Raw genomic sequence first — 25,399 nt, forward strand, 5'->3', positions numbered from 1 at the left:
CCCAGGATCAAGTTTTGGACCCTAGGTTACCATTTAGTGATCTCGCCTAATACTTACTTAAGACGAGTGCGGGAGGTCGTGGGTTCGATCCCCGGCCGCGTCATATCAAAGACTTAAAAAATGGTATTAGCAGCTTCCATGCTTGGCGCTCAGCATTAAGAGGGTAGTACTAGGACTGGTCAGCCCGGTGTCAGTATAATGTGACTGGGTGGTGTATCATGTCACGTGTCTACGGCGTGATATTCCAGTGATGCAGCACTATAAAGTTGGACATTGTGCTCACTGCTACAAGTAGACACCGTCGTTAATATGACTGAAAAATTGTTGAAAAAGACGTTAAACCCGAACACACACACACACTTAATTAAGGACAATATTATGCACCATATTCATTAACTAGGGCTTAAATTGTGACCTATAGACTGTAAATAGTCAAATTATTGTAGATGCAGGATGGATGACGACTGACTATAACAGAGGATAATCGTAATAGCTCACCTTTAGCTGAAAATGCATACGCATATAATAGATCCAAAGTGAAAGACACTTTTCTTGTGTATATTGTTATATTGCAGATTAAAGAAAATATCTTAAAGGGCTGCTCATATATATATGTGTGTGTGGGGGGGGGGGGGGGTGTGTTTGTGTGTGTATTTGTGTGCGCGTGCGTGCGTGCGTGTGCGCGTGCGTGCGTGCGTGTGGCATGCGTGCGTATTGTCAATGCAAATTTGTCTGTTTTTGTTTCCTTTAAGCAAATTAGTAAAGCTCATAAAATATGCCTCCTCAACATTAGAATCCAATATGAATCTGGCTCAATGTGATACTATTTCAAAGACTTTATCAAACTTGTTTTCTATTCAACATAACTATTTCAATAAGCTTGACTGGCTCGGATCGATTTTTGTATTACATGGACAAGCAATTTGTTTTTAATCACTCTAAGTTACTTTTACTTTTTACTGCATTGAGAGTAAATGATAATTTTTGAAATATGTTGAATTTGTAATACAGCATACCCTAAAAACCTCAAAATAAAACGCGGTATATTTTACGGATTTAATGGCTTATTGTCGAGACCGGTTTATGTTTGAGTCCGGCAAACTTTTGAGTACATCTATCTGGTAAACGACGTCGAAATTTTTTTTGTTGGACTTAACGTCGCACCGACACATGCTAGGTCATATGGCGACTTTTCAGCTTTAATGGTGGAGGAAGACCCCAGGTGCCCCTCCGTGCATTATTTCATCACGAGCGGGCACCTGGGTAGAACCAACGACCTTCCCTAAGCCGGCTGGATGGCTTCCTCACAAGAAGAATTCAACGCCCTGGATGAAGTTTGAACCCGCATCGATGAGGGGCAAGTGATTTGAGGTCAGCGACCTTAACCACTCGGCCACGGAAGCCCCAACGTTGGTAAATACTTATACTTTTGACTTACCTGTTTTATTACAATTTCTTCCTGAATAAATCCGATGCTAACAGATGATTACCAATTAAAATGTTTTGTCTGGCTTAACAAAAATAATGACAAATGATAATAACAAAAAAAATGATACTGAGATATTTTTCAATATAATTTTCATGGTGTTTTTTTCCTAAATTTTTATTTTTTTCGGGAATTGTTGAAAACGTTCAAGATTTATTAGTTAGTTCAAGTTAATGTAATGATTTTGAAAAACAAAATGTTCTTTTTTTAACAATATAGTGTCCTGATATTTTTACAATGGCAAAAAATACCCATTCGGCCATGAAATGTACGTTGTATAGTTTATATCTGGGTCTTGCAAACAAGCTGCAATTCGCAAAAGTTCTGTTACAGATTAGGCGGACCAAACTGTAGGAATAACACCGAGCAGGATATTCAAAGAATGTGAGAATTAAAACCGCCCACACACCTTACCGTGAAAATCGCACTTTGTGAATACAGTTTATGAAAAATGTTGTTGTAATAATAAATCAAAATGTTTAAGATCACGTCCGAATCATAAGTCCCTGACTTTGGTGGTTCCAATACTTCTGCTTTCATAGCTTTGGTATATTATATGTTCATCCCTTGGATATGATGCCTGCGTTTTAATTTTGTATTTTGACAGTTTCCTCAGATCACCTCTGTAAGTTCTAGTTATTTTAGTTCTTTTTATTGTTTTCTCGCTTAGGGCAAATCCATTCCTTAACTGAGGACCATACGCCGCATTTTGTTTAATCACACACCAGTGTCTCATTAAAGGTGCCATGTACACCGCATTAGGAAAAAATCTGCAGATGTCTTTAAATTGTTCCTGGTACTAGTATCATACTTGAGTGTTGATTTCTGCTTAACCCTGGGCTAGAGGGCGTATAAGTAAAAACCGTCCAAGAATAGGCTCAATCAAACCAAGCCTGCATCATGTCGTGTTGAGCTGCCTGTGGAGTTACCAATTTTAATATTTTGTCAAAAAATGTAAATCATAAAATTGTCCTTCTGAATCCTTTCCAACTGTTGTTTTTTTTAACTGCAATACAAGGATACAACTGACGACCGGTTCATGAACTCTGTTATATGAAATCTCACGATAATAATATATCAATAGTTGTGAAAAAAAAATTGATTTTATTACAATAGCAACGTAAGGAGTTATTGACAGTCATTTCTTTTGCAAAGTTTACGTTTGATATTTCCATTTTGTCAAACATCATGAGAACAAATTTTGCGTCTTCCTGGGCAATAGACAGAGAAAACATCGAATCCGGAGTCTTTTTAAATGTTTGCCATTTGATAACTGTCATCATTTAAAACTGATGGAAAGCGTGTTGGTAGAAATTGAATCCATTTAAGTTTAGGGACGTGTCTAAGTTTAGCCTTTAAACCAGAAGTCATATTATTATCATATTTTAATTGTTTAATAGATTGGATAGACACATCTTTTAAAATGTCACTTAGAGACTGAATGTCTTTATTGTGTACTGTTGGAAAGTACATGTTTAATTCACTTTAACCTTAACGTCCAGCGGTTTTGAGTCAAGAAGAGTTATCCTCCTTTATGTATTTTTACATAAATATTATAGTGAGTGTACTAAAGTACCTCGCACAAAATTCTACGGATTTTGCCTACATTTAAATGCAATTTCATATTTCAGTAACAGATATAATGGCTTCAAATACTCATCAATTATTTTTAACCTATCAAACTGTCACAAAAAATTATTTTATTTCATCTTTTTTGTTAAAATTCTGGTATTTTGCGATTAAGGATCGTATTTTCTGTAAAAATGCTTTTTTTCAATAAAATAAGCATATGCATTTAAGGTATGTTTATTATAAAATGTTTCCGTGTATTATAGTGAAAGTAATATATTAAATACATGCTAAACAGATACATGTGCTTTATGTTACGCCCGTATAAAAATATGATGGTAGGAGAACAATGGGTGGTCCATAATGTCAATGTTACAGAACCTGCCATGCTAGTATCCACATTGATGTGGATGTAACTTCAATTTAATATTATGCAAAGTTTGCATTTGCAAGTTATACAGAAAAAAAAAAGATTTAGATATTTCTGCCAGTTGCATCGGACTGAGATATGTGGTGTCGACGTCGGGGTTATTTCCGGTGATGTCGGGGTTACTTCTGTTGGAGTCTGTGTTAGTGCTTGTGATGGTAGTGTCGGTTCCGGTGACGTTGCAATGAGTTCTGGGGGCATTGATGTTAGTTCTGAGATTGTCGATGTTTATTCTGGGGGCGTCAGTGTTAGTTCTCTGCAGGTCCGGGTTAGTTTCGGAGGCGTTGAGTTTAGCTCTGGGTGTGTCGATGTTATTTTTTTTGGGAGGGGTTTTTTTGATAGATCTTTACTATTACACTGGTTTCTAAATATGTTGATATCCTGTTTGATATATGTACTTTATTTTCTATGTTGTAACAACTATGTACTTACACCTTGGAGGTATTTTTTTTTCATTCTTGAAGAACACTCCCACACTCCGACACCCGTCATCTTACCAAGCACCCTTTTTGTAACACACGTATATAACAATTATTTACAAAGGCATGTGGACTATTTTGTTGCAAATACTGCAAATAAGTTGTATTTGATATTTGTAATATTTTTTCTTAAATTAATCAATTTTGTTTTTTTGAATAAAATTCAGTAATACATTTTAAGGTTATTGTAAAAAAGCAAACGGATATTTTTTTTTATATTTTTGACCTATAAAAATATATTTGTAATTGTAGTTGCGTCACTGTGGTAGGGAAGCATGTTTAAATGAAAAAATAAAAAAGATTATTGTTTACATTACAGTAGAACATTTCAATAAAAATGGGACTGAGAAAGGTTAGGGTTAGAAAGGTCAATCAAGCCACTTTTTTTGGGTTCACAATCTTGTACAAATTACTAGACTACATCCCGAAATGATCTTTATTACGCTTTTTCAGAAGTCTGGCCTTAACTCAGTTTTCACTTATTGGATTGGCAATTTAAATATAATAATGTCCGATGTCCTTTCAAAATTTATTGCACACTGTATTAGCGATGAAAGATCAGGTAAAGATAGATCTGATATAAGTAAAAAGATACTTCAATATGGCACGTTTTAAGCAAACCCCTCATAAACCAAATATTCAAGCACTTAGACACATGCATATATCAAAACGTTTCCACACATTTGACAATAAAATCAAGAAAATATAAATATTTTACAATCAAATGACGCTTTAAAAAACAAAATTGTATCGGGGCCCCAAAAGCAACCCTTATCATACATAGTCCTTTTCTGAAAATCCCGAATATGAATGTCCCACTAAATTTCCTCGCAAAATTGAACTGATATTATTGTCACGCTGAATCCCTATAAATATTATATTCAAGCAATGGTAAAAAGATATACATTCAGACCAATTTTTATTGATTATGTAAAAAGCTTTAAAGGGGACATGGATAGAATACAGTTGCTTCTGAATCTATGAAAAGGCAATATGTATTTAAAATAGCATAGGGTGATTTTTTTTCAGGCAAACATGAATATTAAAGCACTATTTGGGTCATAGAACCCAACATGAATTGAAACGATGACATATTTTAGTAAGTTTGACTTTCAGAAATTGCCACATTTTTCGAAAAGTAGAATATTCCCGAAACAATGGCAACCGGATTTCTTCGTAACTTCCATTTTTATCGATTTTATATACCTTAATCTTCAAAAAAGAATACAACACTGTGACAAGACGAATGACACGAGCCAGACAAAAATAACAGAAAATGACACATTTTAGTAAATTTTACTCTCAGAAATGGCATTTATCGCTTTAATCAGAATAGTTTGTTGCTATTGTAACCAGTGCTTATTCACATTTTCTAAATTTGTTCGATGCTTGAAAAGAATTGATCTTTAGTACTTTTTTCACAAAATATAATATTACAACTGTGAAAAAATTAAGCACACGGGCTTAAGGTAATATGCGCCACCTAACGATTTTCAACGGACTGTTATGAAGTTTTGCCAAATTAAAGTTGACGATATTTCCGATTGACTGGTATTTTTTCAAGTTTTCTGTTATTCTTCATTTTGCAGCTGTAAATCTTCGAACATGACCACTAACGTCATTTTTTTAGCAGAGCGCAAAATGACGTACTGGACAGGTTTTATAAGTAGCGTTTTTATATACAACAAAACTGTGGCAAACATTCTTTGTTTTCAAATTTGTATTAAAATTATCTCTCCAATGATATGTAACTTGTCAAGTTTATTTCGACGTCACATCGGAGGCAAACAATTTATGAACGCAAAGCACGCAAAACTGACGTCGAGTTTCACCCAAAAAGACGCCCATATTTAAGAAACTGCCAGATAGATTTTTGAATAAATTTGAACAAGCGTGCAAATTTTTAATCGCTATCGATTCCGTAAAAGAAAAATGGGGGTCACCGGTTTAGATTTTGCTCTATTTACCGTGGCGCTTCCCCTACCCCCAGTAAAACGTTTTTTATACTTATTTCGTAAATTTCCACTAGTTTAAATTCAGTTTCTGTTTCTGTTGGTGGATATAATGAAATGATATCACAATAATGATAAAATGAAGACGTTATTTCATGATATTCTTCAAACAGATGAATGTTTTCGAGAAAATGTTCTATACATGACAAACAGAAAGATTTTATTATTATAGACAACAACTCTGCCTAAGTGCCTGTGCAAAGTGCATTAACAGTTCTTTCTGAAATGAAAGAATGTTACGTTGTTGTTTTTTTTTTTAAGTACTTAACTGGTATATTTTGTTTATTCGCCGTGATAATTTTTGAAATGCATGTATATAAAATTCAATGGAACACCAGCACATGAATACTAGACTACAATAATAAAAATGGTCTGACTAGGAACTCTAGTATTTTGAAGAGTGTGCAGTTAATGATTCCATCCTTACATAGAAACAGTTAACAGTAATTTAGATTACGCATACAATAATCTAATGTTGAGAGAAAGGGACTGTCCGATAAGGTTATTTAACATGTTTAAGGTGTTATGAATCACATGTACCTCAAACACTTGCATACTTCATAGTTTCACTCGTAGCACTTGACGCGCAGATCTATCAGCGGAAGTGTCAACAGAACAGTTTCCAATAAGTTTGAAAATGCATACGTGTTTTCCTTTGTTTGAAGAGAATGAAAATAAAACGATTTTAAACTTTTGATTAATATTGAGTACTTTAACAAAATACTTGTTTTGTTTATATATCCCGATAAATGTTACAAACTACACCGAGACTTAGGTTCGTACATGTGCTATATATTCCGACAAAAACTGGTAAACGTCTGCTGGAATTTATGCAGTAAATTGAATAAATTACTCACAAAACGTGAGCACGGCTTTATATATTGATATATTTATTAATTTGATTTTATACTACAGTCATGTTTTCCAAAGTCTCCATTTTTTCTTACCACATTTACTTAATTAAACTATCTACTGTGCACATGCATTCAGTACCTTTAAAAACTGGTATTTGTATGGTTTGAACATACGTCTCCTGATATCTGTGTAGTCTGTAAAAATTTAGAAGACGATCTTAACTTTTATGGTTTGACAGGTTTAAGTGACAGGTATTGAACAGTCAACGTAGCAGTATGAATGACATAAGGAAGTAAAATGTAAAAGGAATAGAAAATTAATGTGTAAGAAAAAAGAATCAGTTTTTTATATTTCAAAAATGCGTTTAGACCCGATAATATATTGTTTTAATAGGACTTATAATAAATGCACTCGTTTATCGAAATTACTGCATTTTTTATTAAGAACACACCGTCTTCTGCGTTTTCTTATATACAGTTGCATCTGGTCTTTGTCACACGAACTGGCCAACTGCACTTCCGGGGAGGAAGTTCGAACTTTTGCCTGTTTCCTCTCCAGCTACCGGCTTGTGAACACAAGTCGCGTGCAGTTTTTTTTTCTTGCATGCCGGACAGGATTTTCTCGTGCTTTTCCGGTGCTAGAAAAACTCATCTTAGAAACAGGGGTGTAAGATGACTCACGTGCTATAATATATGAATGAATGTGTAAATTCATATGTTACTATAACAAAATAGCGCCTTCAAGAAAAACCTTCGTTTTTCTTTATATCTTATACAAATTGAAGAATAAGGCACGCAAGAAAAAGAATCAATCACTGGCAGCGGGTAAAGATGGGAATATTCGGCAATCGGGTAACTGTTTAGGCGGTAACTCGACAGGAGCCTCGTTACCGCCTAAATAATTACCCTCGTGACGGATATTCCCATCTTTACCCGCAACCAGTGAAAGATTCTTATACTATAACGGTTCCTTTTGTCCCTATCATGCGTTCGACAGAATACGAATGGAAGATAAAAACACACTGACATGGGAAGAACTGGTGCCGGCATGAATCATACCTGGATATTATCAATTGCGTGAACATAAATTTAAAACGAAGTCTTAGATCAAGTAATAGAATCTCTTAAAGATTGACTATAAACATTTTATTTAGAACTCTAACAGTTGATTTTAGTATCAAATGGTGCTTGTTTGTAAGATTATATTCACTATTCTGCTAATGTTTTAACATTTCAACAAATTTTGTTAATTTCCTCAAATTTAAAATCAGCGAAAGCCCGATGAATACGACTTTTGGCTAGAATGCACTTAACCAATATGCATTTCCTGTTTCAATAAAAGAACTGTTTGTATTTCTGTATCATGTTAGGAGAGAATTTTCTCGAAATCATTCATTTATTTCAAGAATTTCATATAATAATATCTTCGTTTTATCATTATTGGAATTTTATATCATTATATTCACCAGTAGAAACAGAAACTGAATTTAAACTAACGGGAGTTTACGAAATAAGTATAAAAACGTCGTGATTTTAACTGTGGGTAGGGGAAGCGCCACGGTAAATAGAGCAAAATCTGAAACGGTGACCCCCATTTTTCTTTTACGGAATTGATAGCGATTGAAATTTTGCACGCTTGTTCAAATTTATTCAAAAATCTATCTGGCAGTTTCTTAAATATGGGCGTCTTTCCGCAAAACTTTGGGTGAAACTCGACGTCAGTTTTGCGTGTTTTGCCCTGATAAATCGTTTGCCTCCGATGTGACGTCGAAATAAACTTGACAAATTATATAACATTGGAGAGATAATTTTGATACAAATTTGAAAATTAGTAATTTTTGCCGTAGTTTTGTTGTATATAAAACCGCTACTTAAAAAACCTGTCCAGTACGTCATTTTGCGCTCTGCTGAAAAAATGACGTTAGTGGTGGTCATGTTTGAAGATTTACGGCTGCAAAATTGAGAATAACAGAAAACTGAAAAGAATACCAGTCTATCGGAAATATCATCAACTTTAATTCGGCAAAATTTCATAACAGTCCGTTGAAAATCGTTAGGTGGCGCATATTACCTTAAACAGAAAATCTGACAATTTTGTCACTTTTTCTTAGATTTGCACCGGCTATGAAAAATTGGTTTGAAAGGCACGCATGGAATATTCTTTGACAATGCACGTTTCATGCATGCATACGTAGTTAATATTGTTTGATCTATTAGTTCTCTTAGAAAGTTTTTTTTTCCTTGTTCATCTTTGTCTTTGTGTTTACAGTAACAAATTACTTGAACCAATACCGTGTACTACATATGATAAATACAATGGTATCACATGTTGTTCAACAGGTACACAGAAGACTACTTCCTATCAGTCTAGGTATAGAGAAAACACTTCAGAAAGAACCCAAACGTATGCATATTACAACATGACAGAAACCATATCCGAAAGAACGGTAAGAAATCTGATTTCTTATTTCCAGATTAAGATTTATATTTGTTACAGCAATAAAGTGATATTTTGTACAGATGGACGGCTTGGCATTAGTCACCATTCTCTCAGCAACAACAAGTTTACTTTGACATCTTCCCATCTAACATCAATAGGTGGAAAAGTTAGCCAGGATGTTCATATGATTTTTTTCTAACAAATTTTTCAAAAATGCATTCTATTCCATGAATAATTTTGGCTCAGTGGCAGCCAAGACAAAAAAGCAATATCGTCAAGGGCGTGTGCTAAGGTACTTGACCTGTAGCATTGTCAAGTACTCCTAACCAAATGTATTGAAATCATGTCCTATTTGTCCTAATCGGCTCCTTCCAAGGTCTCGATTATTTTACAAATACTTAAATAGAAACACAATTCTTGTGTTTTGCATTTTATGTTCCTAGGAACCTAAAGTTAACGTTTTCTTAGATATATCTTATATTTGTCAATTTAAAAATATGGTATGGCAGGGTTAAGTATAAAAATATATCATACTGACAACGATCCTCGACAATGTATTAATCTAAAAACAGCGCTTTCAAATTTGATCAAAGATGTTACTTAATAGCATGTTCAAAAGGAACTGTAACATTGCACAACTGTCTCGATTAACTTAAACACACATACACACACACACACACACACACACACACACTGAGCTGAATATTTGCCCTGCAGAAAAAATTTCCATCATTTTTGCCAAAATTGAACTGTTTAATACAAGATATTTTAACATTTGAGGTCTTGGTGTGTGACGAGCGTGACGAACTTTCATTTGGCACCATACATGAATAAACAAACACTTCTATCATATTTGATCTAAATTTTACAATGAAAGGCATATAAGAATCGAAATAATTTGCTGTTTAAACACTATTTATACTCCCTGGCGGTTGTTCGAAATTATTTACCCTGGCGTATAACCACCAATCGTGTATTAATTACCGTTAACGCACGGCTTTGCTGTAAATTATTTCTTAGATTATTTGAAATGCTTGTGTTTAATATATTGTATTTTTATTGCACAATTTGAATCGTTGTGGCATGTAAATGTATACCCACTGCTAACATGTATGTAGATTATGGCTATAGAGTAAAGTATTGTTTTAGTTTTATTAGCTCACCTGTCACGGAGTGACAAAGTGAGCTTTTGTGATCGCACTTCGTCCGTCGTCCGTTGTCCGTCCGGAAACTTTTACTTTAAACGACATCTCCTGATAAACCGCTAGGCCAATTTCATTTACACTTCCCAGGAATATTCCTTGGGTAAAGCTCTAAAAAATCTATTAAAAAAGTTGAATTCTATGCAGAACTCTGGTTGTCATGGCAACCAAAAGGAAAAACTTTAAAAGTATTCTTGTCCAAAACCACATAGCCTAGGGCTTTGATATCTGGTGTGTAGCATAATCTAGTGGTCCTCTATCAAATTTGTTCAAATTATTTCCCCAGGGTCAAATATGGCCCCGCCCCGGGGGTCACATGGTTTATTTAGATTTATATATAGAAAAACTTCTTGTACAAAACCACATGGCCTAGGGCTTTGATATTTGGTATGTAGCATCATCTAGTAGACCTCTACCAAGGTTGTTCAAATTATCTCCCTAGAATTAAATATGACCCCGCCCGAGTGTTCACATGTTTTTTGTAGATTTTCATAAGGAAAACATTGAAAATCTTCATGTACAAAACGACAAGGCGTAGGGTTGTGATATTTGACATGTAACATCATTTAGTGGTCCTCTACAAAGACTGTTCATATTATTCCTCTGAGGTCAAAATATGACTCCGCCCTGGTGGTCACATGGTTTATACAGACTTATATTTGGAAAAAAATGAAAATCTTCTTGTACAAAACCTCATGGCCTAGGGTTTTGATATTTGGTATTTAGCATCATCTAGTAGACCTCTACCAACATTGTTGAAATTATCCCCCTAGTGTCTAATTTGGCCTCGCTCCGGGGGTCCCAATTTTTACATTGACATATAGGAAAAAAAGTTAAAAAATCTTCTTGTCTGAAACCACAACACTTAGACCTTTGATATTTGGTTTGTAGAATTGTCTTATGGTCCTCAACCAAAATTGTTCAAATTGTACCCCTTGGGTGAAAGAAGGCCCTTCCCTGAGGTGTCCAAAGTTTTATATCGACTTATGTAAGAGAAAGCTTTAAAATCGTCTTGTCTGAAACCATACGACCTAGGCTTTAGATAGTTAGTATGATGCATTGTCCAGTATTCCTCTACCAGAATTGTTCAAATTATGACCCTGGGGTTAAAAGAGTCCCTTACCTATGGGTCACTTAGTTATTATGTAAGTTATATAGGACAAATACTTAAAAATCATCTGATCCTATTTCCAAGACTGATTAATTATAATTACCTGATGGCCCCATGAAATATGATGTCACTTGACTGTGACCTTGACCTACTGACATACTTTCTTGTTTCTTTTAAGATACAGCATTGAAATTTAGATGACATACACAGTTTTGCACACAAATCGTAAAACTGAATTTCACTGACCATGAATGTGACCTACTGACTTTCTTAATATTTCTTCGTCAGTTTGACATTTGAAACATGTAGCTCATGTAGCTCATATTACTCGGGTGAACGATCGATGTCATCAAGACCCTCTTATAATAAAAAGTACATCTGAACAACATTGGCAGAAATATCACAGGAGTACCATAACTAAGTAAACTATTAACCTTTATTCCGTTTCCCAATTTCCATTTCTTATACTGTATCAATATGTTTACTTTCCTCGGGTATCAGGTATTTTTGGAAAAGTTATTTTTAAATTGATTTACTAAATTTATGCTTGCACTGTGTTGCCCATCCACAAACATAGCAGAAATCGTGAATCCGCAGATGTGTAACAAAAGATGTACTGTTCATAGTTATGCTCACAATGTAATAGAACATACAAACAACGTCTCTGAAAAAGCGATTCCCTTTCGTTTATATAAGTACGTTAAAATTACGCTCGCCTATTTACGAATGATTTAATACTTAAAGCAATGACAGGTATTCTTTAGTTACGAAATATATAACATTTGCAAGGAACAGTGTGTCTACAATCAGCCATTCATTAAGCCAGCAGTAAGATACACATTTAATTGGCATCATTAATTTTTGTCCTCGCATGCATGTGAACACAACACGAAGACATTGCGTATGATACGGGAATATGACAAAGGTGATACTAACATTGTATACTAGAGAAAAGAAAGCAATCCGTCTGTATCATTCAGGGTATCAGCGATTGCTTAGTAGATTAACAGCCTGCACCCATGTGTATAAACAATTTAACCAGTGGTTAAATTTAACCACTGGTTAAAAGCGTGGTTAAAACATGGTAAGCATTTGTATGAAATCTATAGGTAAATATAACCGGTTATTTTTCGTGGTTAACTTTACCCACCTCAGGAACCATGGTAAGTGGGTTACCAGACAGGTTACCAAGTTCAAAACGGCCGACATCTTTAACACCAACCAAAGACAACCGCGAGAGTTTCGACGAATTGACCGACAGCTTACCACTGCGGAAAATGGTTCTGTATACGGGAGTGTACGCATTCCGTATACTCCTAATATACGGGCGTATACGGAAACATTTTTCCCGTATATGGAACATTCCATATACGGGAAACCCGTATTCTTTAATTGGACATTCATGTTTTCCTCACATGGATCAGTTCATTCATACTAAGCATCAATACGTTTCAACAGTTTATGTCAGTATTCAAAGTTAGGGATTGTCAAGGTCCAATAGTATATTTAAGGCGTAGGTTTTGATCATACTTTCAGGAAAGATACCTTTTATATGATATTCGTATATTAGATATATACGGGACCGTATATACCTGAGCTACAGATAAAGCTACAGGTTGCCGTCGGACAACATTGACAGCCTTGTACGGCTGTTACAACACGGACTGGAACGGCGGACTCGACGGAACCGACCCCTGACACCACGTCAACAGGTTATGATTGCCCAACACTTTTATGCGTTCGGCAATGTCTTACAGGTCATCGGTGATACGTTTGGAGTTGACGTGGCAACCGTATCACGGATAGTGACGGACGTTACGGACGCATTATTTGACTTGAAGGACAGGGCTATCCGATTTCCAAAAACAAACGTTGAATTACGGGCAACAAAGAATTGGGTTTCCGCTTTACGTTGTTTTCCCTGTGTTATCGGGTGTATAGATGGCACACACGTCAAGATCATCGCACCTGGTCAGCCGGACGAACCAGCGTATGTTAACAGAAAGCGACAACATTCAATAAATGTAGAAGCTACGTGTGGCAGCAAAGGTGTTTATTTTCTTTTATAATACTAGTGTAAACAATCTTACTCTAGTAATATCACAAAGATCCTTTGAAGTTATTTAAACACTATTAGAAACAGTCTCTTGTGTGTACTGTATATGCAGATCCACATGTGTAAAGTTACAAGTTAAACAGCATTACTGATGTCATTGTCAACAAGAACTTTTTAACTTTGGGGCTCCATATGGGTGGTGAGAAAATAAAATTTATGTTACACTTCTAAGATTTATAAATGTTGAATAATAAAGTAAGACATACAGTATAGATCTACTTAGTCGTCGTTTTCTTATCTTGTAGTATTTATTTGAAAACAGCCCAGGCCTATGTAAAACTTAGCCCTCTGTCAATTGTTTATTTAATAGATCTAAATATTACTAAATTTATTTGTAGGGAGGTTCACCAACATTAATGCTTGCTGGCCAGGATCATGCCATGATGGTCATGTTTTCAGATACTCTAGCCTTTGTCAACATCTAGAAGGAAACCATCAAGGTTGCTCACAATGTTTTCAAAACGATATTAATACAAATTGATAATGATAACATCACAACTACATTAGGCAATTATGATATTATAAGAAAATTGATTTGCTTAATTTAAAGCGATTAAATACAATCAATCACATAAAAATGTATTTGTAACGAGCTCTATATGTTATTTTTATACATAATTTTTACCTGACAAATCTCATTTTTATTTAATTGATTAATTAATTATGCATTTATGAGTATATCAGCTACAGCAGCGATAACTCATAATCAAAACTCTTCTGTTATAATAATGTTAATTTAATGACTTTGTGGGTTTGATCTTTAACTGTTCATTCATTTTTTTTTAAATTTATCATCCATATTCTCCCATTGTTTGAAAACAATGACCAATTTTCATACTGTACGAATTCAGATTATTTACAAAATACTTTTCCAGATTTTGCAAAAGGTGCACTTTTAGGGGATAGCGGCTACCCATGTAGACCATTTCTTCTTACACCTTATACAAATCCAGGTCAGTTACTGTGGACATTTAAAAAATAAATGAACTTATTCAGCGTTAATCTTTATTATTTTATGGATTTAAATTTGATTTGCCTAGAACTTTCTTCTTATGTATGATAAACCTCAAAGCTAGACTTTTGTTTTTGCTGGCCCTAAGTAAAATTGTTACATTTGACATGGTTTCTCAGCCTAATTCAGTATTTTATATATAACACTACTTCACAGGCCTGTTTTTATTCGGATAGGGTTGCAAGGGAGGAAGTGTCCAGACCAACGCTTATGACAATTACAAATCTAACTGGCCAGCAAACTACAATTATTACATTAAATTAATTCTACCAATATCTCTTGAAACGTTACTAGTGCTACTTTGGCATAAGTGTATAAGTTTAAGGTTTAATTATATTGCATTAGAGTTACTGCATTAGACTATAAGGTTCAAGAAAATTGCATAAGGTTAATGTCAAAGTTTAAATTGTACTTTAACTTTAAATCTTTAAACTGCTACTTTCCTCAATTATTTGAGGGGTAGTTTTAAAATAGAAAAAGTGGAAACTTCACAGGTCGCCCAACACGACAAAAACGAAAATGTTGCAGGCTCGGTTTGATTGAGCCTGTTCATGGACGGTAGTGGAAATACATGCTACCTTGTTTTAACATGAATTTCATTGTAATTCATATAAACATCCCAAATTTGTCATTTCATAATCAACAAGAAATATTTTTAAAAATGATGGTCGGCGAATTGTAAAAAGGAAAGAAGTTTATGAATTTTTCATCTAACATTCATCTTTCATCTAACATTTTTCAAATTGCAAAACTAAACACCGCACTTTAAAAATTTAAATGGTTCTCTTTTAATTTTTCGCAAGGTTTCGTAGGGTTGCAATTTTGTTTCGTTTATCCTTAGACGAATAATTACAGCAGTAGTTTGATGAAGATTCATGAAGCGGTTCATGAGAAGAGGTCATTAAACGTGTTTATATTTTTAGCTAAATTGGTCCCTATCCCCAGTTGTAACAAAATAGCAGGAGACCTTACGATATTGTTACACATCGAGTTTGATAAAAATCCATTACATTTTAGTGGTTAATGCGAAGAAAGGCATATGTACTTTTAGCTATAGTTGTCCCTAATAGGGCCCAAGTTCCTATATAAATAAATTTGGAAGAGGACCTTATAATGATGCTCCAGACCAAGTATGACAAAGATCCACCAAGCTGTTCATGAGACGCTGTATAAAGGCATTTCTAGTTTTAGCTCTAGCAGCCCCTAAAAGGGGTCAAATGTCCCAGCTGAACAAAGTTGGCTGCGGGCCTAATAAAGATGCTACAAATCAAGTTTGATTAGAATACATGAGAAAAAATCAATTAAAACATTTTTTTTATTTATTATTTTTATTTATTTCTAAAATAGGCCAACTGATCCCGCTTTAACAGATGCATATTCGCTATTCATGAATCTTTGGACAATGACGTCACACCTATAAAAAAGTGAAGGTCAAGCAAAACATACAATTGTAATTATTTCAATATTTCTGTTTCATAATCATAAGTTTGACCGTAGTCATATCAGAGAGATGAACTGTATACAGCGTACCTCTTTTTCAGTGTAATGAGATTCAGTCATTATATAGCATATACAAAATCAAACAGATTTCAACTGAGTTCAATATTTGCATACCATACTAAAGAAAAATATTCATATATAATAAATCAGTTAAATAATTTATAACAAATATATCAAAGCAAACAAGTACTCATTTTAATATGCTATCTGAATAAGTCACAAAAGCAAGAAATCATTTCATATACAGACGACAATTGTAACAAGGAAAATCTTTTAAAAAGTACTTCTCTACATAATGGACTCTTATCACACCCTTATTCATGTGATACGCAGACCGTTTTCAGCTCTTTCTATAATTTGATATATGTTGGTATTTGAACAGGTTTTTATCATATTTATTAAACTTACTTATCATTTTGAGATATATCAATATTCTTGCTAAATATACTGAGCCAAAGTTAGCTTTAAAACTGTGAACAGCGTCGATTAGGATACACGCTTTGTCTACATTTCACTTAGCATAGCACAATCAACAGAGTGAAAGAAATTGACACTCTCGTCCAATCAGGCAGTGTTGCATAAATCTTCCATTTTGATAAATTATCTATAATGCGTTATCAAGTAGTTTGATTTGCAAACTGAAGTCACGTGGCATAGGTAACGAATTCGTTCTTTGACGGCGTTCGCCGAAAAAAAGATCTTTACTTTTTACAACTATTGAAGCAAATGCCAAGGAGGAAAGATATAACATGTCACACATTGCTACCAGAAATCTGATAGAAATAGTATTTGGAATGTGGAAACAAAAGTTCTATGTATTACATTCAGAGGTATAAATTGTTCGTATTTCTAGTTTGCAAAATAATTTTTAAATGAACATGTAGTCTTTGCTATTTTCTTGAAGGTAAATTAATAAAAAAGTGATAATTACCGGTAGCCCTATTTTAAAAAAATGTTGTTATGAACTGGTAGATAAACTTTAGGTAGTCTCAGAATTACTTCTTTTGAAGTTTAATACAAAATTTGCCATTTATTTCCACTAATCACATTAATTTCCACTAATCAACAAAGGTAGACCATTAGTTTGCACGCTTATGTAGTCTGATTATGTTCTTCACCGTTACACTTATGTGTTAAATGTTTATTTTAGAATCCTTTAAATAAAAGACTGATTTCTCAATTTGAGCCGCGCCATGAGAAAATCAAAATAGTGACTTTGCGACCAGCATAGATCCAGACCAGCCTGCGCATCCGCGCAGTCTGGTCAGGATCCATGCGTTCGCTAACAGTTTTTCTAATTGTTATAGGCTCTGAAGTCGAACAGCATGGATCTTGACAAGACTGCACGTATGTGTAGGCTGGTGTGGATCCATGCTAGTCGCAAACGCATTATGTTGGTTTTCACATGGCGCGACTCATTTGTATTTTATCAAAACAATGAAATACGTAAATATTTTTGCAGATTCTCATGGAACCTCTAAAGGCCAGTAAGGTAATAGTCGCATGCGCAGTTTTACACAATCTGTCAATCTTATGGAATGAGCCTCAAGATGCTGCTGACAGTGAAGATGATCAGCCTCAACAAGATAGATATGACGGGCCGATGGATGGAAGAGGTGTCAGATCTCACATTACAGACACATACTTTAACAGATGGTAAATTAGTTTATATCAAGTACAGAAAAAAGAACAAATTTATTACTGTCACACAGTCACACATCAACTAATGTAAATGTATCGACCTATATCAAAAATAAGAAGAATGATTCAGATAGATTAAAAGTTTAAATCTTAAATTTTATTGTTGTTATTAAAGAAGGTCTGTATGTGAAGTGACCCTTGGGTGGCGGGGTCAGTTTTGACCTTTTGGCAATGAGGCATAATTTGAATAATCTTAGTACTTGACCAGGATACTACACACCAAATATCTTACGGTTTCTTCTATAGCCTTGTTTATCATTCAAGTGTCCTTAACTAAGATTTGTGAGTTTGTGCGTGTGTTCGGGTTTAACGTCTTTTTCAACAATTTTTCAGTCATATAAACGACGGTGTACTTGTAGCAGTGAGTACAATGCCCAACGTTGTATTGCTGCATCACTGGAATAAAACGCCGTAGACACGTGGCTAAGATTTAGACCTAAATTGAACTGTATTGGTTGAGATCTTTCAGTCGAAGGTCTTTAATACCTCGCCACCTGTCATGAGTGGTGGGGGTATAGAAATAGTCTCGCCCGTCATTCCGTCAATAACATTTTGTATCCTTTCTGTATCTCATACACCCCTTGAAGGATAATCATGAAATTTAGGTCAAATAATCACTTCATCAAAACAATGTGCAGAACATTTTAGTCAGCCATGTCGACTCAAGATCATTATTAGAACTTGAAAGTCAAAGCTTTGAACCTTCCATTTTGTGTCCGCTTTTAATATATCAATCCCCTTGCAGGAAAATCATGAAACTTAGGTCAAATGATCACCGCATCAAGACAATGTACAAAACTTACGAGTCAGCCATGTTGGCATAAGGCCAAGGTCACAACTTAAGGTTTAATATTTGAGTCTTCCATTTTGTGTCCGCCCTGTATCTCCTAAACCCCTTGATGATTTTTATGAAGCTTGGGTCAATTAATCACACCATGAAGACAATGTGCATAACTTATGAGTCAGCCTTGTTGGCTCAAGGACACAACTAAAAGTCAAAGGTTTAAGCGTTCCATTTTATGTCTGCTCTATATCTCCTTAACCCCTTGAAGGATTTTAATATGACTAGGCTTTAATATTCCATTTATCAAGACAATTTGCAGAATTCATAATTCACCCTTGCCAGCTTAAGGTCAAGACCACAACTCGAGTGTTTAATGGTTATACCCAATACCATAAACGCTTTCACTATCCATGACAATAGCGGCAAATATAGCAGTTTTTCAGACTGCCTTGTTGCCTTTGCGACCAGTGTAGATGAAGATCAGTCTGCACATCATTAATTTTATCTCTTTGAATTATAATGTATGTAAACCTTTTTTTTTTAGATATGGTACGAGGGAACTGCTCGTTATACAGATATGTTGTCGGACTGATTGATATTTTATAGAATACCCCTGGAAATACTATAATAGTGAATAAATGTATAGTAAAATTATTCCTTGTTCTTTCCTTCTGTTTAGTTTAAAAAGAAACAGTAATTTCAAGACTCTGGTACTATATTAAGGTATTCATTTCATATTAAATAATTAATTTGCTCTATAACAGGGATTGAAGTTGGAAAAGGAACAAGATGTTTTAAGTGTTAAACGCATCTGATAAGTTTAGATATGTATAAGGAACATTTAAAATACATATAAATGTTGAGAACATAAAAAGTCTAGCTAAAAATATAAATAAGCTAGACTAGAATTTAGGAATTGAAACGTCTGCAAGCTTTGCCATCTCAACAGAACACTCTGTCTGGACGTTTTGGCCAGCTATTGCTTGCTGATAGTATTCCATCTATAGCTCCTTGAGCATCTTTGGTTTGCTGAAATAAAAATGACAGTAATCAGGCTTGACAAAGAAACAAATGCCCCAATCAAATTTACGTTAACCAATATGCATTCACGCATTACAAGAAGAACAAATGCAACAAGAATTGTTTTTGAAACACAATGTTCCCGTTGAAATAAAGAATTTTGTCCTTAAATAAATAAATAAAAAATACTGTAGCATTTCACATGGAGATTTATAAGACAATCTTTATTTGGTTTGTAGAACGGCCTAGTAGTCATGTTCCAAGATTATTCAAGACTGATTACACTCAGGTAAGCGAAATTGGGCCATCATTCTCCTCTTGTTTTGTAAGTTGTGTGTTTATGTTTCAATAAAAGGAAGTGTGTGTAATTTTCGGACATAATTCACTTTACAGTTTTGTTAGTACCTTTGGACTTCGGCTGCCTTAGTATTTTACCTTCTGCATATCCTCCACCTGAAAGCCCTACAGGAAAGTCAAATAGTACAAAATATAATGTCGGTTTACGTTAATCATGGTTATAAAATTTATAACTAATTAACAAAAACACTTTTTGAATTATTATCTTACAAACAAATCAAAATACTACATTATTTATTAATATGTAATAAAGCAATAGCGTTAATCTTTAAGTATTTCTTTAAATCATTGATCTTGATGTAAGCAAAGAAAGTAGTCATGCTTTTAATTAGATTACCAGACTGATTCAACTTTTCAGCGCCTTTTCCACTTGTAGAAGGGACTCTGACCGTCATATCATCCTCACTGAATTCCTTTTCTGTCTCGTCAACTGAATGATGTAAAAAAATAGATTCAGTCTATGCGTCTAAGACCAGATAATAGGCAAAAAAGACCCTAAAGCCGAAAATGACCCGTTATAATGAGTGAGTGAAAAAAAAGACAGCTTAAACGGCTCATGTCTGTACGTCTAAGATGATAAACACCTGTACACGAAAATGGTAAAAATATGTCCTCAGTCCCCAGGGAAACTAAAAAAAAATCTATTTTTAATGTAAAAGAAAATAAATTATATGTACTCATGTATTGAAAATAAATATTCCATCCTCAAGATTTATACCTCATTTTCCTCATATTATTATATAAAAATGGCATCCGCTATTTTAACCCTTCTCTTTTTTTCAGGCCCTACTGAAAGGTGTCCCCATTTATTTGCCTCGTCAAATGACTAGTAAGAGTCGAAGTACATCCCCTAGTAGTCATACAGATTACAAGGTATTATAACATATCATAACATTATAAGAATAATAGGTACATGTTATGTGCAAATACATTTTTGCAATAGGGGTTTTATACTTGCTTGAATAGAAAAGCAACATAGCCCAATTTGCTTTTTTCCTATTATGATAGAAAAAAAATTTTAAACATTCAAAAAACACTTAGTTAATTTCTTTTCTTAAAGATATGTTTTTGTAAAATAATAAAAATAAAAAAATAAAATAAAAACTCTCACACTTGTCTGCTTTATCTCTGTTTATATATTAGCCCCTACCCAGCAAAATTTATGTAACGAACTTGTCCATCTTCCAATTTAGAGAGGCCCATTAACTTTTTGAAAGGGTGATTACCCATCAAAATACTAACTGGATGGTGAAAAATGCAGATCTCGGTCAGACTGCACATATGTACAGGTTAATCATGATCTACAATGGTCCCATAGGCAGATCTAATCGTGTCTAACATCATAGGGGTTAATCTGGTTCCCTCTGTTCCTTTTACTTTTACAGGGCTACATAATATCTTTTTTTTCTTTTACATCAATAAATTTGGCTGTATGGAATAGAAAAAAGATATTTAGAAAACCTAAAATAAAAAACACCTCTTATATGAATTTTTTGTTATATTGGAGGTTAGTTTACTTTTTCTTTCAGTCTTAATCAGCGCAGCTACGGCAAAAGATTTTTCATAGATGTCCAAGTGTTTTTAAAATTTTTGATATTTATGCCCCCGAAGGGAGGCATATAGTTTTTGAACCGTCTGTCAGTCTGTCATTCTGTCAGTCTGTCCGCAATTTTCGTGTCCGGTCCATATCTTTGTCGTCCATGGATAGATTTTCAAATAACTTGGCACGAATATGTACCACAGAAAGACGACGTGTCGCGCGCAAGACCCAGGTCCGTAGCTCAAAGGTCAAGATCACACTTAGACGTTAAAGGTCATTTTTCATGATAGTGCATTCGTGTCTGGTCCATATCTTTGTCATCCATGGATGGATTTTCAAATAACTTGGCCTGAATGTGTACCACAGTAAGACGACGTGTCGCACGCAAGACCCAGGTCCGTAGCTCAAAGGTCAAGGTCACACTTAGACGTTAAAGGTCATATTTCATGATAGTTCATTGATGGCGTGTCCGGTCCATATCTTTGTCATTCATGCATGGATTTTAAAATTATTGTGCATGAATGTATACCACAGTAAGACGACGTGTCGCGCGCAAGACCCAGGTCCGTAGATCAAAGGTCCTAAACTCTAACATCGGCCATAACTATTCATTCGAAGTGCAATCGGGGGCATGTGTCATCCTATGGAGACAGCTCTTGTTTTATTTAGTGTTGCCGTTTCTTTTTCAATATTAGAATTGAAGTATATGTAATTTTTGGCTCCTATTACTGTAGGTGACGAATTAAGTATTTTGCATTGATAAATGTACATTTTGAAAAAAAATAATACTAGGTTTTTAGCTGATGACGATTCGTCATTTTTGCTGTACCCAAAAATCATTATATTTTCATTCAAGGAAAAACATGTGTGAGTTGTTAGTTTCGATAGCTGATTTACAAGATTTTTTGTTGTGTCACATCTCCAGAATAAGTGTTCGATTGTTTCGTTTGCCTGTTTGCAAAAAGAGAACAACGTACAATCTTTATATTTCATCTTGTACAACAGATCATTTGTTCCTAGAATTCGAATTTGAAACCACTGTACCTTTGTTTTTTCGTGATTTTAAAAGGTAATTCATAGATATATTTCCATTCGTTTTCGTCAAAGTCCACATTTAACTTTTCTATCCATTTTTCTTGACTCGTTGGCTTTGATTTGTTCGCATTGTTATGTTTTATTATAAATCTAATGTATGGTGGTAACTTTGGTCCATAGCTAGCACTTATGTTATTTACAGTAAAACCATATTTTTTAAACAGTGTTTATTTGTATTTTGCATTCCCTGAAAAGCTAGGTAATTTGTTCGAAGGTTGCATTTTGAATTCTTCTACTGATAAAAGGGAACCATCACTGTTCAAAAAATCTTCTATGTAATGTACACCAGCGTTAAACCATGATTTTAGAAAAACACTTTTTGTACCTATTAACAAATGATTGTTATAAAATAATGGAAGTTTTCCAATGGAGTTTGTATCAAAAGGAATTGCTCCGATAAGTGTAGAAAAGGCGGTAAAAGTGTCTTTCTAAAACATGTTTCTTTTACTAGCTTATCAATATAATGTTTTCCACAATGAAATAATTTCTGCATTTCAGTTTTTTCGTCAATAATGCTTATCCAACATGCGTCGCCTGTTATTCGTCTTAACCACGTTGTTTTTAATGCCAATATAAAAGCAGTAACATTAATCATTTTTAAACCTCCTTCAGAATAATTTTTAACTATGACATTATTTTTAACCCTTCTCTTGCTAAATTTATAACACGGGCTTCTCCAATTTGTAGTTCAGACAATACCATTTATAGTTCAAAGGAATTTTAAATTAAATATTTACAACAGTGCAGACCATATACTGAAAAGCAAAAGAAACTACCCAGATGAATAACTCTATTAGCTGGGTTATTTGTTGATAAATAAAACAACTTATATTTATAGTTTTGACTTGTTTTCTTTTTTTCCACATCGCACTTGAAGACCTAATCATGCATTAGATTTAGCAGATCAGTCATAATAAGTCAGTAGACCTACAATGACCGTTTTGCACAAAATTCTGGCTCTATCTCCTGCGCGCCAGGTGCATTTTAACACCCCACACCCTGGCTGAATTTGAATCAGTCGTGCTATGCAACCGAAAAAAGAAGTTTCTACTTTATGCCGTCTTTTCCAAGTAAGTAAATCATAAATGTTTCCAAGGACAATAAAATTTCCCAAACATAAGCGTGTGTGAATTTCGTGCGAAACAGCTGCAATGGGATTACTGACTTCGCGGTTAATCTACTCTTTAAAATTTTACACGTTAAGTTTTTCAATTGTAATGTGGAATGAAGAAAACAAGTCAAATGTATTAACTTAAGTTATTTTTTTATTAAAAATATAAAATATTCCTGTTTTGCATCTGGATAGTTTATTTTGCTGATCAGTATATATAGCGTGCACACAGTTTATGTTGTTCTATTTTTATATCAAGTTTCCTTATGATTGGAAGATATAATAAGAAAACGCAGCTTAAATATATATATATATTAAATATAATAGTCGAGCTAAAAAAAGAAACACACAATTTCATACTATTGTATTCTATTCTGTTTGTCCCCTATAGAACCCCCTGTGACTGTGGGAAAAGCCGAGACACTGTATTACGTCACCATCTCGCTTTTTGTTTTGGCATATAGATATATCTGGATATATCTAAATGAAATTCTTGTTTTACCTATAAATATTACGTGAGAAATAACCGCTATCGACATTCAAACGTATCTCTTAAAATTTTGGAGAGGATGTTTTATCTCAGTTCTGCACTACACTGTGTTGAAAAATGTATTAAACCTTCGTATACTAACACAGTTCTATGTACTTCACATGTTGATTAACAGAATGTAATGTAATAGGATTCTTTATGAGGACTTTTTGTAAAAGGTTAGTAGTGTTTATTGACTCTGTTTTCTTTAAATGTTTTACCTTCCTATCAAATGTATTTCCTAACATCGGTCGACGAAGGGTCCATGCAGTCTGCCAAGGTGTCTGTTTTAGATTTTAAAAGAACATTAACTTTTCATAAATTCGGAAGTATGAATATAAATTATGCTTTAAAATTTAAATTGCCGGGTAGTGTATGAAACTATGGTAGTTCATTAATAAATGTAAATAATTGATGATAGATCTAGATGATGTATTTAATAGCTGAATAAGTACTATTTACTGGCATACAATACAATTATTTACACGCATTTTCATGTATTTTAATCCAATTAATAAGTCGTGATGGGTTTTGTAGTAAAAATGTCAGATTTTTTAATGGGGTTAGATTGGTACACGTTATGAATCTAAACTGCATTGACTGCATTTGGAAAAACTGTTTCGCAAATATTAGCACCAGGTATGCCACTGAATGACGCACTCTCCTTCAAAAAGTTGACAATAACCAGCGACGTCTGTGACAATTGTGGCAGTGCAGGTCCGCCCCTAGTCTTGCCCAAGCTGACCCGTTCCGCTGTGTAATCAGCTTTGGCTTTCTTCATCTTAAAATAATCAAACATTTTTCAATGTTTCTTTACTCGACGCATTTGATTTTTAAATAGAAATTAGCTGTACGAAACTTTAGACAACGGTAGGTATCTACTATATCTAGTCCGAACATTTCTGCCCATTGTTTTCTCGTTTGGGGCAAACCCTTTACTTTATCTAGGGACCAAACGCCGCCCTTCATGGAATTACACGCCTCAACACGTGTATCATCGAAGGTTCCATGTTCACCGCCGTTTGAATACATCTGCGGATGTCTCTAGATTGCT

At 34.3% G+C, this 25,399-nt stretch overlaps 1 protein-coding gene across 2 annotated transcripts in view; it reads left to right on the forward strand.

Moving 5' to 3' along the window:
- Positions 1 to 25,399, forward strand: part of LOC123549849 (carbohydrate sulfotransferase 15-like) — a 182,417-nt gene that overhangs the window by 9,920 nt on the left and 147,098 nt on the right. The window contains exons 2-3 of one of the 2 annotated variants that reach the window (XM_053544972.1): positions 9,168 to 9,274; positions 20,854 to 20,943. In XM_053544972.1, the coding sequence (XP_053400947.1) occupies positions 9,168 to 9,274; positions 20,854 to 20,943 (197 nt within the window). The remainder of the gene's footprint in view (positions 1 to 9,167; positions 9,275 to 20,853; positions 20,944 to 25,399) is intronic. The other variant, XM_045338289.2, reaches the window with a different exon arrangement.

The sequence above is a fragment of the Mercenaria mercenaria genome, chromosome 6 (genome assembly GCF_021730395.1).
Source record: "Mercenaria mercenaria strain notata chromosome 6, MADL_Memer_1, whole genome shotgun sequence".
Taxonomy (NCBI): Eukaryota; Metazoa; Mollusca; class Bivalvia; order Venerida; family Veneridae; genus Mercenaria; species Mercenaria mercenaria.